General features: G+C 42.5%; 2 protein-coding genes across 4 annotated transcripts; one reads left to right on the forward strand and one right to left on the reverse strand.

Annotated features, from left to right (window-relative positions):
* Positions 1–77: 77 nt before the first annotated feature.
* Positions 78–22,062, reverse strand: guk1a (guanylate kinase 1a). Of its 3 annotated transcripts, none has more exons than XM_036518764.1 (8): positions 21,739–22,062; positions 9,694–9,807; positions 9,015–9,056; positions 5,188–5,284; positions 3,848–3,986; positions 3,530–3,614; positions 2,689–2,774; positions 78–2,470 (listed from the first exon to the last, which is right to left on the reverse strand). In XM_036518764.1, the coding sequence occupies exons 1-8, from the start codon at positions 21,761–21,763 to the stop codon at positions 2,435–2,437; spliced, it is 624 nt and encodes a 207-aa protein (XP_036374657.1). In that variant the 5' UTR covers positions 21,764–22,062; the 3' UTR covers positions 78–2,434. The 3 variants fall into 3 exon arrangements, with proteins under 3 accessions (XP_036374657.1, XP_036374656.1, XP_036374658.1); XM_036518763.1 differs by lacking the exon at positions 21,739–22,062 and adding an exon at positions 19,747–19,853; XM_036518765.1 differs by lacking the exon at positions 21,739–22,062 and adding an exon at positions 11,984–12,278.
* c24h1orf35 (chromosome 24 C1orf35 homolog) lies at positions 20,909–27,291 on the forward strand. The gene is made up of 8 exons (XM_036518761.1): positions 20,909–21,365; positions 22,734–22,884; positions 22,999–23,044; positions 23,539–23,621; positions 24,296–24,368; positions 24,770–24,849; positions 24,978–25,112; positions 25,830–27,291. Exons 1-8 carry the CDS (start codon positions 21,269–21,271, stop codon positions 26,131–26,133), a joined length of 969 nt encoding a protein of 322 aa, XP_036374654.1. The 5' UTR covers positions 20,909–21,268; the 3' UTR covers positions 26,134–27,291.
* Positions 27,292–27,868: the final 577 nt, after the last annotated feature.

The following is a 27,868-nucleotide window of genomic DNA, read 5'->3' on the forward strand; positions in this document are numbered from 1 at the left end:
AATGACATTTGTCTTGAAATGTTTATCAATGTAAGACAAATGTAAACAACATCCGTACATGGAGTGTCACACGTTAAGTTTTATTACGCTACCACAATGATACAAAAACATGTTACAAAGACACACTTTGAAACCAAGGACTTGTTTGTAAGGGACGGTTCACCTCCCGAATCAGGCATTGAACCACTGTGTATTTTCTTTACACCTACGTAGGGATTTTAAATATGCACCGTTCGATATTCATAAACATTGCTCATGTGGCAACTGCTACGTGGTATTAACAGGTAAAGTTATGCCTCCCCCCAAAAAAGCAAAGCGGTTTGAAAGGAATGATTAAAAACAGGCTAAGCAAATACTGGCATAAGGAAGAGTAATTTACTTTGGCCAGATAGGGAGTCTAGTGTTTTGAGTATTAGTTCCAGCAAAATTATTCTAATTACTTATAGCATAGGCCTATTCTTTTAATTTCAAGCTACAGAACCAAAAACCAAGAAATGTATTTCTGAGATAAAGGTCCTTGTATACTAAACTATATTTTGCAGGGTTTAATATTGCTGTAAATGTGGAATTTAATATTCACAATTTCAAGTAGTGTGGACACTGTGTGTGTGCTTGGTTCCAAGTTATTCTTACAGTTAGAAACTGGGCCATGTTCCCTGTCCCACTGACAATGTCTGCCCACAAGGGGCTCCTGGTTATGCTATCAACTATTTCCCCACCTTAAGCTGACTAAAATTCTGACGGATGTTGAATAAGACCTTATGATACTTGTCCCAGGTGTATGCATTCACAAAACCATCAAACGTTTCCTTTTAAACCTATAAATAGTTTAAAAAAACCAACACAAAGAACAAATGTACAATATAAAATTAATCTACACAAATGACAATGTGAGAAAATGTATCTGACAGTTTGGTTTCTTGGATCTTTCCATCAAAGTCAAGTTGCAAACGTGTTTACTTCATAAATAGCTGTCATGTATACCACCATAATGACTGTTTGAACTAAGTGCCTACTAACAACATTCCTTTTCAAAATGCAGCAGATTCACATTTTCCCTGTATAAGAGAATTATGACATGATTGACAACTAGCTAACATGCATTTTAATATGAGTAATGACATTCTCATCAGATATGGAGTTAAAATAAATAAGAGAATGGAAAAAAAATGCCAACCTACTTCATAACTTAAAGGATCCAATGTAAGCACTGATCCACAAATCTACATTTCGGAGGTGGCCTACGAGTGCAATCAACAGAAAAGAAAGTCTTCACCGAAACCTAAAAAGACAACCTAACATACACTGTTCTTAAAACACAGGAGAGGAGATTCCTACTGGTGACAGATGATTCATACGCGGGGGTTAACAGCCCGTTTGTGTTTCCTGAGCTTCACTGGTTTGCGAATTTGAACAAAATGTGCTTCTGTACGTGAAAAATGTGAGCGCTTGAGCAGCACTTGAGAGAGAAGAAATTCCTGAATCTGTGACTGGTAGCTGCCTGCACCCACGCTGTAGGAAAGACCTGCTCATGGGCTGAGAATCCCTCATTGCCCTTAAATGAAAATAAATAAGTAAAAACAGAAATAACCCTATGACACTTTCATAATGGACTTCCACCACATCCAACTGGCAGTGGAGCTGATGAGGGCAACTGGTCGATTTGGTGTCTGCTTCTGCAATGAAAAAGTCCTCTGAACAAGTTCAGGTAAAACCACAGGCCCTTGGCTGACATAGGCTTTAACATACAAGAGCTGTATTTCAGAAAGGCGAAACCAAGGTGAACAGGCAGGCCGCAGCGCAGAAGCTAGGATCTGTCCTACACTGACTTGCATGGTAAAGACGAGAACAACTCTTGTCTTTCCATGAACACAGTTTTCTACGCCTGCTTGCCACACTGGTTCAGCCGTGGAAGGAATGAGCCAAGTCTTGTTCAACATGCATTTTAACCTCCCTCCTCCATAACTGGAGATATTATTAATACAGTACATTAAAACATGCTGTTTGGGCATTTTGGTTCCATCTTGGTAGCTTCCTCAGCTTTAGAACCCCCCCCCCCTCTCAGCTGAACAAGGCAAGGCAACAGGCAAAGGAGAACCAAGACCCCACTCTGGTCTTGAACACAAACTTGATACCTACTGTGCATTTTGTCTTGTCTACAGTATGGTAGAAGCACTGTTATCGACCACCAGCCAAGGAATAACCAGCCCAAGTGGGCTGCACGTAGAGTGCACAGTGTTCCAGGTGGAACACCCCAGAACTCCTCCTGCGGGCTGGACGTCAGGATTGGGCAGCTAAGGACTGGAGCGGGCGACGTGTGATGAACAGGCGGACCGGCTTGAGTGGCGGAATGTCGGGCTCTGGAATGGAAGGCGGGCGGGTTGCGTTTGAAGGAGTGGCCAGAGAGGTGCTGAGCTGCGTGGAGGTTCATGACCTACGACTTGTTGGCTTCCTGGACTTTTGTAATTTCCTGTTCATGAGGGAAGAGAAGGAAAAATTACGACGGGTCACTCCTCACTGAGAGGGAATGGCTTATGGTTTAACGGTGTGAAAAAAAAAATGTACCTCAATGAAAGAAGACGACAAAGCATCAGAGATAATGTGATTATCAGAGTGCGGAGAACCTCTAGGCAGTCCAATATTTTCAGGGAAATAGGGACCACCTTTGAGACATCCTCACAAACTCACCTCAATAAGAACCTCTTTCAATTTCGAATATGCCTCTTCCAAGTCATCGTTGATGATGACAACATCAAATATGCCAGGCTCCTTACCTACAAAAAAGGTGTTTGAAAAAGGCAGTCAAATCCAAAGTTATAATGCCACTTTGAAATCTATACACCTTCTCTGCATTCCTTATTTATTATGTCATGTCATGTCTAGGTATGTCACAGGATGTCATGCAATGCGGTGTGAACAAGCCAATGTGCTCGTAACATGTCTTCTGATGCAGGACTGCCCACATTCAGTGCAGAGCAGCTGTAGCCCTGTGAGGGCTTCCTTCAACGCTCGGATCAGTTTCAGCTCTTCTCTATTCCACATAATGGCCAAGGTTTCAATCAGGAATACAAATACTGATCCTGGGCAGGTTGTTGGTACCTAGGACCAATCCTACCTAAACCTTGTGATTTTCATTTGACTAACATTGAGGATAGCAAGTGATTTACATTCCCAATGAAATCATCAGTGACTCCTGGAAAAAAATCACGGTGGTAGAGGCAGCAGTGTAGCATAGTGGCTAAGGAGTAGGGCTCATAACTTAAAGGTTGTTGGTTCAATTCCTTGCTGGGGCCTTTCTGCTGTACCCTTGGGCAAGGTACTTAACCCAGAATTGCCTCAGTAACTATCCAGCTGTATAAATGGATAACATGTAAAAATTGTAATCTATGCAAGCTGCTCTGGATAAGAGAGTCTGCTAAATAATGTAATGTGATGTGGTGTAATGTGTTGAAACTGGCCGTGCCTGGAAGAGTTCCTCTGCGCTAGCGACAATGGACGCCCACAGTTTTTCTCTGAGGAGGACACTTACTGAGCTCCATATCAATGTGTGCTGCTTCCAGGCGCTTCTGTAGGCTCTCCTCTGACTCCGTCTGTCTGTCCCTCAAGCGCTTTTCCTGACATAGACAAAATGTCAGGGAAACAAATCAGCCATTTCAGTTCAGTAGCTACGTTCAAGGTTTCTTAGCTTAATGTCATGCATAAAGAGCAAAACATTCTTGATCTTGATCTTGATCTATATTACTTACATCAATCTAGTCTTCGGTCATGATTAATTCAGAGATATGTAGATATGGAAAACCTTAGAGAGAATTGGTCATCATATGACATCACTTTGCCCTGTGCTTACCAGGATTTCCATGGAGGGGGGCTGGATGGAGACGTAGATGGGGTTGAGGTCCGTCTTCTTAATGTTCTTCACACCCTGCATGTCGATGTCCAGGATGCAGATCAGGTTCTTGGCCTGAACGTCCTGCACGGAGGCCTTGCTGTAGAGAGCAGTGGGCCAGTCCATGTTAGAGTCCACATTCTGGCTTAGAACAGCCTTAAGAATTCAAAGCATATGCTGTGCAGTTTACTATTTCAGACACACTGAAACTTCTTAAACAGCCTTATGGAGTTTGGATTTGTCAGAAATATTGAAGAGGTTTCTGATTTTCCAATGATTATTGAGGAGCTTTCTGATTCCTGATTGTTTAACCAATGAGTGTAGCACATTCTAACAGCCAACAGGGGGAGTTGGTTAGTCCACAGGTCAGAGCAGAGTTATACCCTGTCCAGTATTAGTGATCTGTACAGGACTACCGTATCAGTGGTCACAACCTCTGCTTCCTGAGCTGTGGATGAACTGTCACGTGCTCTGGGACTGGGACGTCCCAAATCACCTGCTTTACAAGACCTTGCCAGAGGGGGGAGCTGTCTGACACACTGACTTAAAGGACGCTACAGTCCCTCTCCCTTCTGTCTGCTTCTTCTAAGCTAATCAGTGCTGTTTACAGAGCAGAACAGGACAGGCCAGGCGGATGTAGTCGACTTGAGCAGCACAGTTCCTGGATCATTAAGTAGCTGGCGCGGTGGTATTTGCAGTAAGGATAAGGCCCAAGGTTTCTACAGCACTTCCATGTGTAGTCTTTATCTTAACAGTTGACCTATTCACCTAGTACACATATAGCTCTCCATGCCCTGAGCTAACTTCTAATGTACATGCTGTGACATATGGAGGCCTGCTCATCACTTCATTCTCTGCCATAGCAAGTTTTAAACGGCAAGTAAATGTAAAATTAGTTTGTAATTAGTACGTTATGGCACTGTCCTACTGCCAAGAGCAACAAGCCTGCCAAATTAGCGGGTCATGTATGAAGTCAGTTGCCCGGGAACAGCACTGTAGCTTGATATCACAATAGCAACTCAAATCCATAACAGCCCCAGTGTCAGCTGCATTCAGGCACTTTTAACAGCCATACAGCGCCCAGTATGAACTTTCTGAGCAAACAGGGTGATAACTTTGGGGGGGGGGGGGGGGGGGGCGCACTTGTTAAGATGGATAAAAGGGATAAAAGCTTCTTCAAAATGAAAAATGTAATGTAATGTAAATGTGTGCCAGTGTGACATGGTGAATTCATGGAATATGCCTCATACATTTCAGGAATGGCCATGCTAAAGGCATTAATGTTCATAGCGTGCACGCACCTTGTCCCATACATGTTCCCTGTGAACTCGGCGTTCTCAATGAATTCCCCGTTGGCGATCCCCTCCTGCATGGCCTCCCTCGACACGTAATGGTAATCTGCGGGGGTGGGGGGGGTGGGAGGGGGAACAGATGGTGGCGGGAGGAGGGAGTGTTAATACCCACGAAAGCCTGGGTTCCACCGCCTCCTAAATCCGCAGGGTCAGAGCAGAGCCGGGAGAGGAGACACGTCACATGCTCGCCAAACATCCAGGCTGCAACTGACGAGGCAGATAAGCCTTTTTGAAAAGTGGCCCAAGCCTCGCAGATAACCTTATCGCTAGATTCTCACGTACGAGGACGGAGCTGTGAGGGTGTGCGTCTCGCTGTGGATGAGAAAGGGCTAACAGACATTCACAAATGAACTTCCTTCTTGTTTTAATGCCTGAGTGTGCCCTGTGATTGAAGTGACTCTTTCACAACCAAAGACATGCTGTTATGAGGCCTGTCAGAGAACTTGCCTACCACACCTTAAATGACACTCATCTTATACATCCTCAGTGCAATAATACATGTGGCTGGCCCAATGGCACTAGGTTGAGCGTGGCGGGCACGGTGACCTTCCCGGATTGAACTGTGCGGCCCTCTTCACGTTGTGTGGAAGCTCCGCTCGAGCTTCTTGGCTTGATTAAGAGGATTGGGGAGGTGGGTTTGATGGTACGTTCCTTCCACAACCCTTAATTAAAACCCTTCACGCTTTCAGGCCTAATTCTTTTGTATACCAGCTATAATATGGTGTAGATATAGGAAAGTAGAACAGACTTCAACAGATCTCAATTCTATTATCATGCTTCTTTGAACCTTCTAGTATCTGCCTGGAAGGTAAAATTGTTCTAATAGGGCAACTGATACTCCTTGGACTCTAAGCCAAGCAGAGAAGAAATGCAGTGTACTCTGAAAGGTCTTGATGCATTTCAAGTAGCTGATTTGCAATCTGACTGAGGATGCTAAATCTTCACGGAGGTAACTGCAGAAGCACAGAACGGCACACTCCACATACAGGAAACCTTCTAAGAATCTAAGCCAGGAGCACAGTCAACACCAGAACTTAGAGCTAAATCTGGCACGTCTAACATTGATGTATCTGTGGAAGTGCTGACTGTGTGCATTGTCCCTGTTAAATGAATATAATAAATGAAAAGAAATGTGCGCTGGTGCTTGCCTATCAGTTTTGTTATTTTTGCTTAATTTTTTATTGGACCTTTCACTTTGTAAAATAATAAAAAAAATACACATGCCTACAACATGAACTAACAACACGATCACAAATGGCTCTAACAAGGTAACTGAGAGCAGAGGACAAGGAAAGACACTGCTAGCACAAGACACAACTGTCACATCGACAGCTACAGGGATAACCAAACCACTGGCTATTCCACATTTTAACATCTTCATTAGCAAGACAACATGATACAGTCTTGTTTCAGTTATAATGCCTAATATCATTTATCATTAAATAATTATTCAAAATAGAAAATAAAAATGAGTGACACCTGATATGTGTAAAACCATGTGGAATTACCTCGACATTATCAAAATCAAATGCTATCATTGATCAGAATATATGAAAACATAAAAATCAACATTGATTGGGACCAACAAAATCGCAAAAAAAATATCAAGATAATTACTTTGTGATTTAGAGTATCTTTTAGTGTTAATTTGCTGTGACGTATGACACACTTCAAAGGCCTTAAATATGAATAACAAAAATAAAGGAAGTTTTGTTTTATTGTTAACACAGTATTGTCTTGTTATGCCAAGTTATGAAAGTCAAATCACTTTTAACTTGTTATTCAAAGTTAAGGCCAAAGTGCACAGCCAGCCATAGAGAAAGCCTGAATTACATCTGTCACTAATATGAGCTAAAAGATCAATGCTTCATTCTTGACCTGAAAAACACTCAACCACAACACATTCAGGCGTGGCATGCAGTAAGCAGGCTACCCAGCATGCACTGCATGCTCAGTAAGCAACCTGGGGTGTCCTCATACACTGTGTCTTCATAATACTGTGTCGGTTTGGTCCCATCCTGGTTATTGGATTTCCAAACCACTATAATTTGTTAAAGCCTCAAAGCACTGCACGTATAATATGGTCTTTGTAAACCAGGTATCAATGAGAAAAAAAGGCTGACAAGTTGAAATGCTAATGGAAAGCATTAGTGTACTGCATACTCTATTCTAGGCTATAGGAGAACACAGAAACAGCCTTATCCCTGGGACTGGATGAGGTAGCCTCTATCAGGGGGCTATTTTCAAAAGCTTTTCATTCGAAAGTGCAATTTAATAGTGCAAAAGTGTTTATTCCTCTAAGAATTTATATAAAAAAAAATAAAAAAAAAAAAAAACAGTTCATTGACTATGAAAACTGTTGTTTAAGGGCTCAACCTTTTCTGGAAAATGTCTCAGAAAGTAACCCCCAGAGCCGATAATCACAAATTGGGTCTAACCCAACGGTGCACATCAAAATTAGGATGAGCGATTTACACCTTCAGATGATATAGAGGATACGGACGATACGGACGACAGGACATCTGCTACAGGCAATAATGCCGCCCCCAGAAGCATAGGGAGACAATTCAGGCCTATGGAGAGAATGACAAAAAAGGCACAAAAGGGAAAAAAAGAGGAATTTATCTCTGGAGCGCAGAGTGAGGAGTCTATCTAGTGCAGGTCAAGAGCCATTGCCTTTGGCTTGGATGCCGTCAGAAGCATTGAGCTTCAAGGTCACTGGAAAGAAAGGGCGGGTGTAATCGCCTTCACGTGCGGGATTGCGAGGTTAAGCCTGAGTGTGAGCTTCATCGTTCCTGGCTGTACCCATCAAAAGCTCTGAGCCTCAACTGCACTTGCTGCATGATCTATCAACATATCACTGTGGTTCTTCCCGGTTCATCACTTCTGTCCAGCTTGGCACAGAGTCCCTGAACCCTCACCCTCCACTCTTACAGAGGACATGGACTTGCCACAATCATCACATAATTCATCTACAAATTAATACTGAACTCTTTCTTGCAGGCAATTCACATTAATGAAATACAGTGGACTTACGGTTGGCCTGCTAAAACTCCCTGTGACATTCACACAGGTACCTAGAAGGACACTGATGAACTTTGAGGTAGAGACTGAAAGCCCTGGAGAGCTTTCAACAGATATGCTACTTGCTTATTCTTGCTTGGGTTTCTACCGAGGTCAAGGGAGACATTGGAGTTTGGTCGCTGAACATTAACATGAAAGAGGTGACGACAGGCAGAGTCACAAAGGGAAATTCATTAATCAAAGGCTATATGAGCTGAAAGTCTTTGTAAAGTTCTTTGTAAAGGCGTTATTTTCAGAAATGCATTTTCCATTCAAATTCCAGCTCATTCACCCTTAATGAATCTACCCTTATAGGAATCACAATTCTACCTTAAAAAATAATGTTGCGTTACTGTGGACCTTTAAAAGAGGGTAAATGAGGACACTGCCTAAACAAAGATACTCTTATATGCCACATGAGAAATGAAATCCTACTGGGCAACCACTTCAAAAGGCTTTTCAAGTCCATGTATGTCACCTCATCATTTAAAACGTGTCAGAATGGGCTACAATTATTTCAGCAATGTCAACCCTGTGTGATAAAACTACTTTCAGAGTGGATGTCAGTTTGATGTACTTGTGCATACTCCTGTTTAAGGCCTGGGTGGGTTTCAGACATGTTAACCGCTAGTGAAACGATTGTGTTCTGTGGAGGTGAGTGATCACCCTTCAAGCTTAAGCAAGGTCTCTGCTTGCATCTTCAGCTTTCCTACCTTTGCCATTCTCCTCTCCAGGGCGGGGGTTCCTGGTCGTATCTGAAGGGATGACAACAGCCAGGGTCAGCACATTACTCTGAACAGGCCATGTACTCTGAACAGGCTACACAAAGCCATGTACACAGTGTACACTACTCTATCATTATATCATAAGCACACCGTGACAGGTACTGCTGTAACTATACAGAGCCACGGACACAGCATTCACTATTTACATTGAAATGTGTTGTTAAAACTATCTTCATTAAGTCATTTTTCATAAACCTTCATAAATAAATTTTCATAAATCTATCCAGGCAACCTTGAATGGACAAGAAATCCAGTATGAACTGTAACATTAAAACCAATCTTAACAAAAGAATTGTGCTGAAATATGGTTACCACCCAGCTCAACCCAAAGACGTAGAAAAAGACATTCTTCACATACTAGAGGGATCAAACTGAAACCCGTAGAGCTGGTCTGACCACAAAGCTCTGTTTTTAGTTCTTTAATAAGCAGGATCCAGGGTTAAGTGACGGACTGATGGAACTGTTTTGCTGCTTTGCGCAGTCAATCTCGTTTGCTGATAATCCACTGATGAAGAAGCATGCACGCGTGCCGGTTCTGCGGGGAAGAGGGGTTAAACCCGATCTGGGTCGGGGCCAGAGAGCTGGGGGGTGGGGGGGGGGGACTTACGCGAGACGCTGAAGCCGAACACTCCCTCGTACTCCTTCATGAGCCTCTTCAGGAGAGTGCTCTTCCCAGCACCAGATGGTCCACTCAGCACCACGGGCCTGGGTCCTGCCATTGCTGGGGGTGGGGGGCAGGGAGGGAGGGTGGAGGGAGAGGGACAGACAGAGGGAGAGAGGGAGGTGATGAGTTGGATGCCATACAGTTCACAATCCAGTATGTTTTGTGCTCTACAAGGCTGTCATTGATATAGAAGTGTGGTGCGTTCTCTCTCCAGGTGCTAGTAACAAGCTCTAAATATCAAGAGTACACACTAAACTTTTCTCTAAGCTGAACTACTGTGCCATACTACATCAGCACTGTGGAGGCAGAAACAGGAGCTGGCCAAATGCGTCACTGGCAAAAGAGTGGTCTGGTTGTGCCAGTCCAGATTTGGTGAACGACGTCAACAGTTACGATAGAGAAGCAAGTTTTATTTATCCAAAATCTCTCCATCATCACCATTTCTAATCTCTCCATCTCTCTATCGTCAGCCTTTCTAATCTCTCTCTCTCTCTCTTTCATCACCATTTCTAATCTGTCTGTCTCTCTATCATCACAATTTCCAAACGATAGAAATCTTTCTTTCTGACAAATGTTCCCTGGCGCTCAGTACTGGATCAGACTATTCTTTCACCTCCGTGCCTCAGCTGCATTCTCAACAAGGGCCAGTCAGGTTCCAGCATCTGTCTATCATCACTATTTCTAAATGACAGAAATCAATCAGTCTTTCTTTTCAACAAACATTCTTTGGCAGTCTTGGATCAGACAGTGCTAAAAGCTGTACACCTCAGGTGCGTTATAGGAGGATGATTCTTGACTGACAGCAGGAGCAAGTCAGGTTATCAACATGATGGGAGTCAGTACAGAAACACAGGAGACTAAGGGTTATTTATCATACAGTAAGTGGTAAACATTATATGACAAACCAGCCTGTCTCGTGGAAGTCTTCCCCAAAAAACAGGGGGAGGGGTTTCCTGACTTCTGAAAAGTGAGTTTGTGGCAAAAGAAGCAAAACAGCACAGCATATTCAACAGGGAAACCTGAGACTCTATTAATAACATCCAGGGGTTGTTCTTTAATTCAAGGTACAACTGGGAATTTCATACAAAAGTCCCTGAGGCCCTCATCGCAACATAAATCAGGCTTGCATCCAAACACTGCATGAAAACAGACTAATCAAAACTCTTAGCCTCCACTTAAGCGCTTTTTTGATTCACTCTGGCAAGTTCCATCCTATCCAATCAATGCACCAAGAGGTCATTAGGCCTAGCGGTGTGATAACAGTCCCGGCGTCATGCGTTAACAAGCTCGCCTTCTCCCCTGGCATCTAATTTAAAACAGCAGAACAAAACACTTCTGGAAAATACTCGGCCCGCAAAACAGAAAGTGACAGCGAGGTGTACTTTTGCCACGGTCCGTCATTAAGCTAAACAAATATTTGTCAGACTTATATTTATTTCATGCTTAGTATGTTCTTTTCCGGGGTCAAACTTGACAGTTTTAAATCATCTTCTGATGTAACAAAAAATTGTATGCCATACATGAACAAGTAATTACTCTTCCAATTAATGACATGTGACCCATAACCCCATGATGAGAGTTCTTCAAGCACAATTAGTTGTTTCACTATAGGCTGACATAGGGCAGAATTCATCTCTTTAAATTTATTTGAGTTAATAAATGACAAAGAAAACATTATGTAGCTTTCTAAGTCTGTAAGGAATACATCATCTTAATTAACAAAAATTAAAGTTATGTATTTGTTTGTGTCCCATATTTTTACAGATATAAAGTTTCTGTACTCTCTTTTTATGAAAATAACTGACATGTGTATTTGTAAATATCTGAATACTGCAATACACTGTAATACCTTATCATTAAGTCAGCAAGTGTTTAAATATAAACAGACATAAGAAGAACAGTTGCACATATCAGATGGAGACACACACAAAAATGAAATGCAAATAGATAAAAAAGATTGAAAAGTTCAAATACCGATACTTAATTGTGTTTAAATGCATTTGACTGTAAACCTAAGGCTGTTCTGTATGTCTCCAATCCCTTATGTTACATCTCGGAGCACCTCAGTTCATGGCCATATGGAAATGAGATTCAAATCCAAACTTGGCTTGCAAGAAGACCCTAAGCCCATCATTATCTTTACAGGCATCTGTTAGTTCCAGTGAAAAACACAACCCTGTTAGAGAAGGCAATATGAGCAGCACTACGGAAGAGCTAGAGTTACTTCCCTTACCTTGTCTCAAAAGGTAAGCCTTTGCGCGTGGAGCAGCTCCAGAGAGTGAATGAGGCACACTTCCTCGGCTGTTGTGTGAGCTTGTGTGAGGGAGGGAGGTGGATATAGCGGCGGCGTGCCGCCCCGCCCTAATTATCACTTCCTCCAATCGCCTCAGCCTATGGAAATCTTGCCGTTTAGCCCCATTTGATAATGTAGCACGGCTGGTGGTCACGGGGCGTCTGCCTCCTCTGACATTATCTTGTACACAAAACAAGGTGACGGAACTTCACTGGCCTAAATTCCACTTCAAGAAAGCTAGAGTAGTTTTCAGCAATTCTATCTGAAACATTGCTTCGACTGTGCAATTAGGTCTACATAATTGTAGCTGTGCTTTTAGATTACCGACGAGTTTGTGTACTATAAGGAAAGGTAACAGCAGACACAGCGACTTTAAACAAAAAAATCAATAACCACACTGCGATTGTGCGTAAACACAGAATTGCACCACAAAGAAAAATGAACAGAAACTGCGAACTTGCTTTCATTTCAGTCCAAACCTGGTTTGGGTTAAACTGACATGTACAGCATGTACAGAAAGGAGTCACTCAGTAAACGAACAGACACCATATTTAAACAATTTACTGAGGTTTTCGCCTCATGAATATGGGCCAGCCCATTTTTGTGGATTTCTGACTCAGCCTCAGAATGACTTCATCCCATTATGCCATGAAGTTCCGTTATGGGATTTCCAGACTGCTGAATGTATTTACTACAGAAGCTGTATTCCGGGCTGTGTATCACACATGTTTCAGTTCCTTAAACCATTCAACTGCTAGCTCTTTTAAAGCATAACCTTGAGGGGTTTATCCTTGAAAGGTTAGAGGTCATATACTGAGGACCCAAGACGGACAAGGTGGGATTCAAGCCCATGAACAGTGGTGTTAAGCTGTCAAGCGCGCACCTTGTCAGAAAGGCCTTGGAACTACATGGGTTTCCTGGTATTAATAATGACACATTCTAACAGTACAAACCTTCAGCAGTTTGTTCGCACCACCAAATGAAAATAATAGTGCTAAATACTAAGCACATCCAGCCAGACCACTGCCTTATAATCCTGTCTATTGAACACTTTGAGACATATCTAAAGTAACTGCAGGAGTCTTTCTCATTAGTATTACTACTTGTTTTACTCTTAGTATGAAAGAGTATCATGGACTTTTTATAATCAATGTTGTCATTGTAAACCTGGTTTAAAATGGTGCTCCCCTTAAGCATGTAGTGTAATTTCATAATTGGCTTTTAATAATATTTCAAAAATATATATTTTGAATTATAATATTGAGCGAGTCTCTGTTGATCACTGAATGTAACAAATTGCAGACTTTCCGTGTCGGATATTTTCGGCGATTTGATAGCACATCTTCCCATGCATGTTTTAAAGCAGAACACTCCACACAAGGATGGATTCTGAATGGCGGGCCTAACCTCTGAACCTGTCACTCTTAGATCCATTACTGTCATCACACAGCAGGGTTTTCCATAACAAGTTTCCAGCAGGCATGGTACTGTTATGCAGGAATGGAGGCTGCCATTTTCAAAGCCAAACAAAGGTCATTTCTTAAGCAGGCACGATACAGAGATACACTGGCAAAACGAAACCAAAAACTTTTAACTAAGGAAGGGATTTGAAAATGGCATGGTACGGGACAGCTACACTGGGGATGGGTGGGACATCAACTCAAATTCATTTTTTAAGGTTTGCTGTGCTTATTCTACCAGTCCTTTCTCATATGAGCAGACTTCTCTAAGGCCTCATCCTGAGTGGCCAACTGTTTACTGAACCAGGAGGCCACTGTGGTATGGCATTGCCCTAGCGTGATCCCGGACTCTCTGCTAAATCCAGGGGCGGCGGCCTGATTCCTGCAGGACAGGAATCCTCTGCCTCCTTAACAAAAGGTCAGCCAACAGCACACCAAGAATGACCTGCATGTGCCAAAAAATTCTGACTAATATGCAATGAGTTGAAACCACTGGATTTGGAATACAGTATAAACAGTCCAGCTGCAATACTGTACACAGCGTCAAAAGTAATGAATCAGTCTATAAGCTTACATATGACCCATTAATATAAATTAATAATAATCTGTACTTTAGTACTGTGCAAAATCTAAATCGCTATATGGTAACCCGAATGATGGGAAAATAGATAACTATCTTTCCTTCTACAAAATGTGAGGGTGCAAAAAATGTATGTTGCATTTGGGTCACTGTAATTTAAATTTGCATCTCTCCTTGTTTATTGACAATGACTCCATGATATTGTACAAATTCAAAACAATTAATGGATTCTGCTGAATTGCCACAGTGCCCCCAGAAACACAGCAATAACTGAAGTGACTGCATGTGATTTATTGCTTTAGTTCCTCAATGTAAATCAGCCACAAAGTTCTTCTCTTCACTTCTGCTTAAGATCGGCTGGTGAGCTGCCCATTGCTCAGGCCTGAATGAGCTCGTTATTAATGAGCTCGTTATGTTCTGAAATGTTATCATTGCAACTTGAAGTTTAAATTCAACAAGCCACAATTAACGCCAGCTATTTTTGTGACTGGACCTATTTTTTTTTTTTTTTTTAAGTATGTCCTGTCTAGGACAAAGTGCCGAGTCATCTGCTTGGTAACCCGTGCCCCTTTTGCTCTGGCAGGGGACTCAGCACCTGCCATTAAGCTGCTCACCGGCCGAGAGGAAAGAAATAGCTCAAAAAGGCGATTACACTGACCTTCATACCAAGTAGCCTAATACTTAGCTAGTCTGGAGTCAGACATCAGACATACTGTGGCTAATAGTGTCAGACAACAGATTAACAGGTATGGCACGTGTGCACACAAAAAAATAAATTTAGACACTGTGGTGATCTGCGTTGATGTTTGGTATTGGCATGCATGACTGCTTGTTCTAAACTTGTTTGAACTTTGGAACTCCTGCAAAAGGATAATGTCTATGTATTCATAAAAACAACTGACACCATGACACCACTACAGCCTGACCACACATATAAGTGAAACTGAAACTAGACAGACTGCCAGACAGTAATGACACAATAGCAAAATTAAATTCTGGATAAAACCATTAACACCATTAACTAGCTGAATGAAATAAAAGTCTTCAAAATGAAATGTCTCTGGCCATAAAAATATAGTACCTAGCAACCTGCCCTGGTAATTTTAATCCTATGTTAATAAAAGCAAAGGTTCTTGTATGTGTGCCATCTAAGCACAGCAACTCACACAATCTGCATTCCTGTTGTTTTATCTCAATACTTCCAAACCCTGCTTCTTATCAATGACCCAACTCAGGCTCTACAACAAAATGGTCAAATATTCACATTTTTATTGTTATAGAAAGTAACACAAACCTGATACTCAGAAGCACTTCCTCTTACGAAAGTATAGTACTGCCTACCCTTTTAAGCCACCTGTTTTTCAGAAGTGACGCTGTAGCAAAATACATGCATATTCTTTGTATATTCTCATATTGTTTGCTGTTAAATGTTGAGCCTCAAACCTGTTGTAAAAACTCAAGACCATGTTCTATTAGGCGCCAACCGCTAGTGAGCATCAGTACTGTTTATTTGATAAAAACCATTTTGGTTGCCCTTTCCTGGATAAAAGTGCTAACAGAGCATGCAGGATAGCTTAAGTGGAGGGATACAGGACGATAAGCAGACTGTCATCTCAGGCACTTATTATGCACCCAGGCACAATGCCAGTTGAATGACTGAGAGCTGCCGCACTGTAATCTCAGCAAATCGCCCTTGAACCCCCCCGGCCGTAATGCTCCTCTGCTGAGGAGGCCTTCCACTCATCTCGCAGTGGAGGACTGCCTATTCAAAACCAATCACGGTAAAATGCACCTGTGATGTTGCCGAAAAAAGTGCTGCCCATTGTATGCATAAGGCCTTAGGCTACCTTATGTGGTCAGCAATCTGGCAAAAAACGAAACAAATACAATAGAGAAACTTTTTTTTTTAGTTTTACTCAGTACACACACTTGTCTTGTACAATTTCCCAAACACATCACAAACAATCATCACTATCTAATTACATGAGGTAAACTTAAAAGAATGCCTTTCAAGGCAGGTTTATCTGCTTTACTGAATCCAGCTAATCCTTAGAGGATTTCTGAATGGTGTCATGGCAGGTCAGTTTTAGTTATTTTATCTTTAAATAATACCACTGTTACCACTGCTAATGGGTGTGATGCACTTCTAACCATTACAAATTATATTTAGCAAAAGCAGATGATACTCAGTTTGTTGTGCTGACATGTTAATTTTGTCTATCACTGTTTTATTGCAATTTACTTCTTGCAGAATTTAAGCCACCAAGATTTATAAGTTATTATATATATATATATATATATATATATATATGAATGACAAGTCACAACTGTGCTGGTTGTGACAGGTAGGCAAAATGCACTTTAATCAGTGCTACTCACATGTAAGCAGAAATACATGAGCTTTGTTGATGACCTTTTTAAATCGGCAGAGAAAACTTTCATATTTACATTAAAGTCTGAGGTCACTTTATATCATCAGAACCACCAGAAAACTAGTTGCTGACAAAATGAAGTGTGGCAACACTGTTGCGCCTGCTGATAAACAATGAAGATACTGTCAAAACAGTAGCTTTAGCACCCCCATGTGACGCTCTCTCACGCCATCTTGTGTCCATTCCAGAAAACTGTTATTCTCATCCTTAAACTTAATTGTGCTGGCTCTTGAACATTTTTTACCCTTTCATATGTTACATATGTTGATGTTTCCAATGGCTCTGCTTCCATCCCATCTAGGTAACATAAAGATCTGTTTAGGACCTGCTAAGGTTTTATCTATGGATTAGGTAAACATTTCATAAAACATGCTTCAGCTTTGGGTTATCAAATTTGAAATGGACGCTTATAGAATGCAGGAATAAGAGTACCAGCTGTTTTAAATGTCTATAAAAACCAAATTCTGACTTTAAGGTGATGATCTGCCTTACCATCCAGTGCGTAGCAAGCCAACTACTGGCTTCAAACCAAGAAACTGAAGAGCGAAGCAAGAGAACTGGTATTCAAAGCACGCTGAAAGCACCTTTGTGTGTCACCATTTTACTGTGCTCGTCATGTGGAGGCCATTACATTTTATTACATCTTGCTTTGCAGACACTCTCACCCAGGGTGACTTACGCTGCTTACTTCCCCCCCATGTTATCCATTTATACAGCTGAATATTCACTGAGGGAATTCTGCGTAAGTACCTCTCCCAGGGATCCAACAGCTGTAACTCAAACAAAAAATCACACTGGCAACCTGCTAGGGCAGTCACAATAAGGACTGAGAGTCCACACGCAAGCTAACAATATGAGAGGGAGAGGGGGCCGTTTGGTGAGCAGCACATCGCCTGCACGCTCAGTGTTGATTCCAAAAATGAATGCAGTCTCACTGCCACTATCACAGCTGCGGGTGACAGAAACATTCTCTGCGCACGCCTCTCGAGTTTGCCAAGTGGAACAAATTAACAGCTCCCTGCTACATCTGTCAAAATCAGAGCTGCTGCTACCCAACGCTAGCATGGTTAACACGACACTGGGCTAGAATTATAAAAAACCACAGACCCATGCTTAACAGTCACAGGCACAGAATCATTCCATGCTGTTTGAATAGGCCTCTGTAGAAAACAACCCTGCTAGTTTTGAAAAACGTAATGCACCAGCCCTCTGTCCAACTTAGCTGTCACTTGGCTACTCTATATAAAACTACACACAGTATTCCTAAATGGGCATTAAACAGTTGGTATGATGACAGTTTTTTTTGGATTTCAGATTGAAAATATGTCTGTAACCAATATAAAGCAAGAGTTAACCTAAATGTGCACAAACTAGTCTGAGTTGATTTAATTTATTAATTTTTTTTAGGAGTTTTAGAAACGTGGGCAGCATGGGATCCGTTCAAGAGTCCATACATACTTAAGAGTATTACAAATTCTGGCTTTGTCTGGTAATCTAAGACACAGACTGCAACTTGTAGGGTTTATTAAAAACTCTAGCAACACATTAAAATGAAGAAAGTCATTTTACTTGTCTTCAACTTTGTGCCTGAAATTCTTCTATTACGACCCGCCATATGACAGAAATTTACATAGAGGTTTTCAGCTAAATTGCCCAGATATGCCCAGAAATGCTGTTTGCATTTCTGCAGTTTCCAGCAGAACATATCATTTTGAACTGTGACTGGGGCATTTTTCACAGTGCATGTGACAGGAAAACAGGAATTCAATCCTCCTGCCCCTGGCGAGACCTGAAAATAACTGAAGACCTAGTTGTATAGAGACTACACCCTTGTTCTGATCCTAGATCAGTTTCCAGTTTTCCCCCCCACAATGGGTTAGTGTTAGGATTAGCGCTTTGAAAAGTGATGCTGGATCAGGGGCCAGGGGCAGGAAGTGCCAAGGGCAGGGGTACATCATCATAATGATGAAATTCTATTTACAGATTTCAACCACCTCATTGCATATGCTTTCCTGAGCATATGATCTGGGTTTACCAACCAGCTGCTGTCATGAGGTAAGGCTCCTGATTTAAATCGTAAAGGCGGAAGAGTTACTCTGCATTCATGGGCAGACTTGACATCAGGATTTAATATGACTCCTATGCCTTTTGCAGCATGTGATCAATATTTGCCACTATTACTGGGCCGTCATGTGAAATCAGTTATGCACCTAATTAGATTTGCTGCCCACAACTGCCTGCCAAATGATAGTGCATGAGTGCTCTGTTCAATGCAGAGGGGAAATGATAAAATTAGTAAATGCTTAAGTAATTACCATTTGTATGTCATGAGATCAATAACATCAGACGACACAAGTAAATCTGTGTACTGCTCATTTATGCCTTTTAGGAGTGTCTGGAAAATTCATATTTCAAATGTCTTCTCATCTTACTAGCCTCCATTTATAAACACATACATACAATCTTTGATCCAAGACATTTACATTCTTGATACATCTGCCTACATACTCAAGTGTAATTTATTTATTTTTAATTTACCCTCCAATTCATTCATGATGTCTCTATCTATGTGACAGTTCACCCTGAAGATACATTGAATAAACTGCTATATCAACTGCTGTCATATCAATATAATCAGTAAATGAACATCATGTTAAGCTTCCAAGATGTACATTGTTAGTGCGAAATTAACAGATAAAAACAACCTGAGCCTTAATCTGCAGTCATGTGACAGTAATATCAATCACAGATTAAAAAACTGCCATCAAATCATGATACTACAGTTACAGATAATCAACAGTTCAATGCCATGTTGCATGTTCATGGTGTAAACTCTAAGCATGGCCAAAAATAGCCTTAATCTCAGTCTTGATCTCCAAGTATATGACAACAATATCAGATGTATAAAAAAAATAACCCTGCCTTAAGTGAATGAATCTAATCTGACGATAAGTAAATCAAGGGATAAGAAAATTAATGCAGACTGTAACAACTCCAATCTCTTGCAGTCACTACATCTTTTGAGAAAACGGCCTCAAATTTAGAATAACATTAATCAAGAACTAGCATAATTCATTTGCAACTGCTAGCTAGCCAACTGGCCAGTTAGCCGTCGAACAATAGCAAAATAGTGAAAATGAAAAGCAGTTGTGACATGCGAGATGCTGACATTCTTTGTGAATAACATCTGGCGATTACGATTATAGAGTAAATCAGTGCTTTAAGGCCTACCTGAGAAGACTCTGGAGAAAACCCGCAAAAACATCTTGGATAAAGGAGATACAGAATCTCAAGAATGTCTCCAGCGTCTCCTCTTCTGTCTTGCACTAACTGCCTTCCGCATGAGAGCCATAAACTACTGTGTTCCGACGTCATCACAGAGAGACGAATAAGACAAAATGTCATGGTAACTGCATCGCGTTCGCCTGCTCTTAAAGGAACAGGCCATTTTGTTTTGTCTGTAAGTCAAATTCACTGAGCGAAGAGCGATTCAAGTTAATGCTCAACTGCCTCAACTGGAAGCAGAAAAAAACATGACGCGTTGAACTACTCTAGCGTTATACACGTGTTTTTGCCACATGTGACAAACAGCAGAAATAATAAAGAAATATAAATGCATGTCACAATTGGCAGCGTCATCATTCCGGCCTACTATCTAGCTGTCGAGATAATCTCACAACTCGTCAAAACTTTCCCAAAGCAAGCGCATCTGAACATTTCTATACGACCAAGCTAGCTGGCTACCTAATACATCCCGTTTCAGCCAGATGGCAATATACGATGTATGGGCGTCAGGCATACTAAGCAAGAAAAAGCACCAGAAATACAGTCAGCTAGACTAGCTATCGAACTAGAGCACACAGCAGATATTAACAGAAGTTGGCTAGCTAGCTACGTAGTTACAAACTAAGCATGCATCACGATCAACCAATGGACTTACAGATTCATTCATTTTAACCACTAAATTTAACAATGATATAACTCTGGTCAGCAAAGAATTTATTTACAAAAGTTGAAAAACGTAATACATCTTACCAATTGCTATAATAAAAAAATGAATTGCAATCAAACTAACTGTACGAGCAACTGACGGAGCAACCAGATTGCTAGTTTACCCACCGTTACCTAACGATAAGCAACTTGACAACATTAGCTAGCAAGCAAGAAGTTAATCTGAAAATTTGTCATACCGGCAAATCTGGTTATTACAATGAATCACTAAACTACTGCCTCGAAATGAAATAACTTCAATTAAGGAAACTGATAAGAAACACTACGTTGAAGTGACAGTTCTCAGCAATACCGATGCACGCGGATGTATGAGGCAAGCTAACGTTGGCTAGCTATGTTTCAAGCGCGCAGAGAAAACAGCTGTCTATTTAGCTAACGTTAGCCATCAGGGTAGTTAGTCACTACGGCGTGTGGATATCTAGCTCGCTACGTACTTAGTAAACAAGAGCCGAAGTAACTACCTACGTAAACATTTTAAGCTGCTATTGTTAAATTAATCTAATTTTAACAACAGATGCGTCCCCAGTGAGTAGATTGTTCTCCACTGGCTAGTTTAACCTTCCGTTTTCAGGTAACGTTGAGGCGTCCTCCGCCGAGGGCGTTTTTAGGAAACTCCCAGGACTGACTCAGATTGAAGGCCGCAAACGAGCGGCAGTGCACGTGTACGCATAGCTAGATACGGATACACTTTAGACAAGATTTGAGTTTTCCCCAATACAATTTCGTACCCGTTTCGCTAATAATGTTTGGATCGTCGAGATCCGGGGGTGTGAGAGGAGGACAAGACCAGTTCAGCTGGGACGATGTGAAGGGCGATAAACACAGGGAAAACTACCTGGGTAAGAAGAGCTGTGAGAATGGTCTTGTGTGTGTTGCAAAACCATGCTGCTAGGTAGGATTTAAAGATAGCGCTGTGATTTCAAACAACTAACGTTATGGTTACAAGATGCATCATCGTTTCTCGTTGCATTTAGTTACGTATTTTTAAATCTATGTTTACTCAATTCATTATTTTAAGACGTGTTAGCTAACTTGCCCAGGTTGCACCATGGTCGTATTCCGGATGTAGCTAGCTAGCTAAACATTAGCCACCAGCTAGATAGCTTGTTAACTGTATGGGGAGCAGTAATATAGCTACAATTTCTTGTTATATTTTTGTGTAGCTAGTTATTGTACGTCTATATAATGTACCTAGCTACCTGTGCTACTTACCTCTTTCTTTTGTGTTGTCCCTCATTACATTCCTAGTCAAATATTTCTGTTGAAATTATAACGACGTTTCCCTCAGCGTGGTTCTACGGATGTGTCGTCTCAGGGGGTAGCTATCCTGCTGGTTAGCAATCTAGCTCGCTACATCCAACGCTGGCAATCGAAGTGAATGCACTTCACGTGCGAAGCCGGGGATGCCGATCTACCCTGTCAGAATTTTAAGCTGTCAGCACACCAAGGGCACGGAAACGAAGCGCTTTTGCAGCGCCTTGTTACTCACATTTACAAATATAGACAGTTTACCCTCTGTAGTTCACCAAGTTAGCCAGCTACATTATTTCCCCCAGGAGTCGATTTCCTTTACTCTTCTAACAGTAGCTAGCTAGCTGTATAGCTATCGAGATTTGATGACAAAAAATATACTAGGAAGCAACACTTGTGCTGTAAATTCCTTGCTAATTCCAGTTTATAGTTATTTAATGAAAATGTAATGCATTATGCACAAATCTCATGAAGTGTAATTATTGTGCATGGCATTAGAATAACATCATTCAGCGTCTTTATTAGCCAGCAATATAATGTTGCATGAGTTGTTTCTTTCAACATTACCGTAGATGTCCACTAGGTAAGCACTTCACTTCTGCTTTATTCTCTACAATAAAAATGATGTCACACAAATCAATACCTTTTTTAACTCTTCATGTAAGCTACATAAGTTAATTTTAAATGTGTTATAGCACCTTTAGTATTACGTTCGAGTAGAAAACGCCGGCTGTAATCATTTAGGTTTAAAAGTCAGACCGTGTAGCTTTGGTACGCGCATAACCGCGTCAGGACCAAGACACTCAGATCCCACCACAGAGCAACTGATACGACCATAACTATCAAACAAACTGACACTGGCGTTACCAAGTTGAACGTCGTGCTCTTTAACATTAAACATAAAATAACGAGAGGACTACGATTGATATTTTCTCGTTTGATGGGTTTCTTGTTAGGCAACTCTCTTATGGCCCCGGTGGGACGCTGGCAGAAAGGTCGGGACCTCACCTGGTACGCAAAGGATAAGAAAGGTGGGGGGTCCGTGTCGAAGGAGGAGGAGCTTGCTGCTGTCCGGGCGGCAGAGCAGGATGCTCTGATGGCTGCACTGTGAGTACTCTTTCCTCTGCGGGACAGGGGATGGTATGGAGGTTATGCATTTTTTTTCTGTATAAGCAGAAATTGTAAGCTTTCAGTAAGACTGCCTTTATTTTCTTTTCACAGAGGCTACAAGAATGTAAAAAGACAGCCGACTGGCCTCACCAAAGAGGTTTGTCATTGAAGACATTTACGGCATATGTTTTCCACCTTTTTTGAGGTCATGTTGCATCTTGTACAATAAAATCATTGACCCCCCCCCCCCCCCCACCCCAAAAAATGCTGTAAACCATGTAAATGACTCCCTACAGGTTGCATGTGAATCCATCATAATCTGACCTATCTGAAATCCATGCTGCAGCTGCTTCCATGTGGAATGCTTTCATTTTGTAGAAGTCTTGTGATCAGGAATTGGCAAGTTACAAACTATTACAACTCCAGAGCTCCTTAGTAGTATGTTAACATAATTTGTGTGCTGCCAGTATAGTGTATAGTAGCTCTGTGACCTACTCTTTCACAAGGTCTGAATGTCTGCCTGTTCATTCATATCGCAGAGGAACAGAAGTGGCCGTTGTTCCAGCCGAGGTCAGACAATGTCAGCGTGAACCAGTTAACTCGTTAAGATGCGTTCCTGACCGGGAGAATGCTTTTTTCATTCCCTTTTAGGATTTGGCAGACGTGTGCCGGAGGGAGGAGGCGGAGGGTGATGACAGAGACGTGGACCGAGTTTCGGGTCTTGGCAGCTCCAGGTGACTGAATTACAAACTCGAGACAACTAATTTTCTGGCAAACGAATTCAACTGTCGCATGAGTGAAGTTGCCTTCTGGCGATGGAAGATGTTGGCGTCATAGTTTGTTGCCCCCTGTTAAAACAATTGCAGATCTTTAATGGCATTATCTACTTGCTTAGCTGACACCCATACAGGAAGGTTTGTGTAGAGTGCATTTTCGCATATGAACCCATAGAGTGTTTACACAGAGACTGGTAAGCTTTACTGGTAATTTAAGAGGCAATTTGGATCAGTCAGTCCTGTTTTGGAACAGTGTTATATACATTCCTTTTATAGAGTGTACTGTTTCACATGTTTCTGATGGTGACACATTCATAAGCATACAGGGTTATGATGAAAGCTTATAGAAGCAGTAATGGACTACGTAATGGGCTTTTGAATGCACTCCTTTTTTATTTTGAGTTAACTTATATCCTCCATGGTTGGATTCTTTAGTCATTAATGAAGTAAATGTCTATGAACATCTGTTGGTTCCATAATACTCACTTTGGTGCCTGGATGGTGCTTTCTGAGACCCTTTCCAAGTTCAAATGTTTTTATCAAGAGCCCAATTGTACAAGTTAACAACCAAGAATGCTTATTCAGTCCTCCAGAATGTGTGGCATGAACTGAATGATGTCTTCTCTTATTAGTTTGGGATCGAAAAGAGTGATACTGTCCAAGCAGGAGAAGGAAGCAGCAAAAATGGGATTGCCCATCTTCACTGTAAGTGTCACATTTGCTGGTCCATAAAGGGGAAGTAACCCTTGTTGAAGGCGCCTGTATTGTGAGGTTTCTCAGGGGTAGTTTGACATAAATAATATAAACAACAATAATGGATTGTACTTTTATACAGGCTTTAGATTCAAAGCAATTTACAGTGGGGGGGGGGGGGGGGGTTGTACTCACCTCACCTGCCACCAATGTGGAGCATCCATCTCATTGATGCACGGCAGCCATTTTGTAGAAGTGAAGGGAGAGGGATTTATTGAGCCAGTTAAACTTGGGGATGACTAAAGGGCCAGATAGGAAAATGGCAAGCACATCAGACAACACCTTACTCTTTGTGACATGAGACACAGATATATTAGTAGTCAGATCATTATCCAAAGCTAATTATTTTACAGCATCATAAATCAGAAGTGCGGCAGGAGGCCACCAGTGTTAAGACTACAGAGAGCAAGGACAAAGCCCCTGAGGAGCAAAGGTAACCAGTGTCACCTTGTGAGCCACTGAGTAGCTCAATAGTGGATCTAATTGTTTTTGACAGCAGCATCCTATGTATATGGCAACACGTACCAGCAGTGAATGAATCTCACTTGTTCTTGCTTCTAGACACGAGGACAAAAAGAAGAACAAAAAGGAAAAGAAGAGTAAGAAGGAGAAGAAGAAGAAGAAAGAAAAGAAGAAGAAACATCACAAAAGACAGTCCTCCTCCTCAGAGTCTGAATCAGAGGATGAGCGTATACGGTAGATGGATTTCTTTTACAGCAGGGTGTCGGGTTGATTTCCTGGAAGGCAGCATATACTGTAGTTATTTTTTGTTCAAGCAACAACAGTTCCCTTACCGCACTGAGACAAATTAGCAAATTCATTCAGTCCACTGCTTGGGAAATGAGAAAGTCATTCAGATTCCATAATGGTATAAATTGTACATATATACAGTAACAAAAGACATGTATCACTGCATTAACTTCTACTTGTATGAACAGGCAGCTCAGCTCAGCGAAATACTGCAAAATGTGCAGTACTTGTCTCTGCACACCAGAGGGTACCAGAGTACCATTTTTCTGAGAATTGATTTCTTCCCCTTACGAGATGGAGGCTCTCAAGACATGTACAATGAGAGAGTCGTGACTACTGATGACTCTTTCTTTCACAGTGTTAAGTGAGAATGTGAATAAATTTAATTGTAGCTCTAGGACCAAGGGTGGGTTCAGGCAGCATCATGAGTATCTGACTCGGCTCTGTGGATGTCAAGGACAAAAAGAGCCCCCTTCAGCTTTGGAAGAAGTGTTTAGGGCCTGAACTGAGGAATGTGGTAATCTCAACCTTAATAAAATGAGTTCCCTCAGATCTGTCAGTGGTGAATTCAGGTTCAGAGGGATTTGCTCACAAGTTTACGGTCTTTCTCCCCCTGGCACTCATTCATTCACTCATTCATTTACGTGTGTTTCTGCTTCTCAGGAGGAGAAAGGACGACCACCTTCATCATCATCAACATCATCATCCATCATCGAGCCGGCAGAGTGGAGCCAGGCCCCGTGACAGCTATTCACCGGGGGGGCCAAAGGCCGAGCCCCGCCCCCGCGCCCAGCCCCGCTGCCCCTCCCGCACCCCCTCCCCTGCCCGGAGACGGCAGCGTCACGACACAGACTCGTCCCCAGACAGGGGGTCTCCCATCCCTCGGCATCGCGCCAGCCTGCGGTCGGCCTCGCCGCCCCCAGCACGCAGCCACAAGCGCCGCCACGACACGGATTCGGACGACTGATCGGACCCCCCCAACCTGGCACTGGGAGGGGGGGCGGAGGGAGGGTGCCGCTGTCTCTCACCCTGCTAACTGAATCGCAAGCACACCTGGTAGAGTTAAACCGGTTCAACCACCAGCATAGACCAGGACTGAGTAGCAGGTGCTCAGCAAAGGTCTTTGGGTCTTTCCTTAAGGGGGAGCACAGCTATGCTCTCCTTACTCTGAGTATACACTGCCGCCCAATTACTGATTCAGGATCAGCTAACTCAACCCTTATTCCATCAAATCAATTTGGCTGAAAAATCTGAAACCAATCCAGGGCCGCTGCCTCAGGCCACTATGTAACAGAATCACCACTGAGATGGCAGGAAAACTGCTTCTTGCCATTGTAGTTTAGTTGTCTGACAAAGTTCATTGTATGACGGTGATTCAGATTTGAGTTTTATTTGCTCTTTTTTTACTTTTTTGTGTTGTCAGGGTTGATTGTTCATCTACAATCATTAAAATTTTAAATCTTTTACAGGGAGTATAAAACAAGGGGTCAGTGTCAAAGGTCATGTGCTTGCCACGTTTATATGGAAATATGCATTTCCTTTACAAAATGTACCGCCAGGGCAAGCTAATGATCCCAGATCCCACAAATTTATCATTAAGATGGAATGCAAAGCCTGTGTGATATACATTGTAAAATATATTGCAGGTACTTCCTAACTCTTAATGCCATCTGATTCATGTGGTCACAGCATTAATGCATACCCATGGTGAACATAGAAAAGCCTGTCCAACTGCAGTTGTTCCTTGTGTTATAGGTTGTAATACAGTCTTTTTGAATATTCGGTGTGAGACTGAAAACTGTGGGTGCACGGTTCTCTTTGTTACTTCAATTCAAATAAAATTTGCCCAGCAATTGGGAGTCACTGTATGGAACTGATAGTTATGTCCTCAGGGATTCCTTAGCAAACAGAATGTCCAGGCCATTGAGTGTCTGCTGTAGAATGGACACAGGCTGACACCTTATTCTGTCCCTCCCTCCTCACTGTGTCAGTTGCAGAGCTAATCATCTCAGACGAGCCCTCCCTCACCCCTGTCTTTATTTCCTCCTTCAATGAGCGCTGCTTTGTCCCTTCTGTTCTGAGTTCAGCTCCCTTGCTGGTGAGGTTCCATTGGAATGCACTCCAGCGGCCATAATAGAGTGTAGTGTTTGCGTTCGCATTGAGCAGGCCTGAAAAGAGGCGTTCTATTGGCGGGCATCTGGGGGGTGGGGGTGGGGGGGGGGGGGGGTCAGGGTGGTGGGGGGTGCATTAAAAGAGCAGGGAGGTGACAATGGAGAGTGCAGAAAACCATGCCGGCCCTTTATTCGGCCCAGCGCCGGAGAGCCGCCACCATCGCCGCCACACACAAACCACGCTGTTGGACCAGCGGGGGGCGGGAATCCAGAAAACAAAACCCTGCCCAAAAGAGTGTGGAGACCCCCCCAGCCCCCCCATCACCATCCAGTTCTGCCTCTGTCTCGCAGGCACGACCGCGTTACCCCTAGCGGCTCAGTCAACCTGAAAGAACCGGACCGTGCGGCTCCGCCCCCCTACCCTTCCGCGCCCGCGAGACCCCCGCTGGCCGCACAGACCCGGCAATTTCCATTTGTCACTAACTACAGAGCCGCCCGGGAGGGAGCCATCGCCTCGGGGCCCCTCCCCCCGCCCCCGTCACTGTGGGGCTGGATGCCGCTGTTGTAGTTGCTAAGCAAAGCAGGGGGGTG

This window comes from Megalops cyprinoides, chromosome 24 (assembly GCF_013368585.1).
Source record: "Megalops cyprinoides isolate fMegCyp1 chromosome 24, fMegCyp1.pri, whole genome shotgun sequence".
Taxonomy (NCBI): domain Eukaryota; kingdom Metazoa; phylum Chordata; class Actinopteri; order Elopiformes; family Megalopidae; genus Megalops; species Megalops cyprinoides.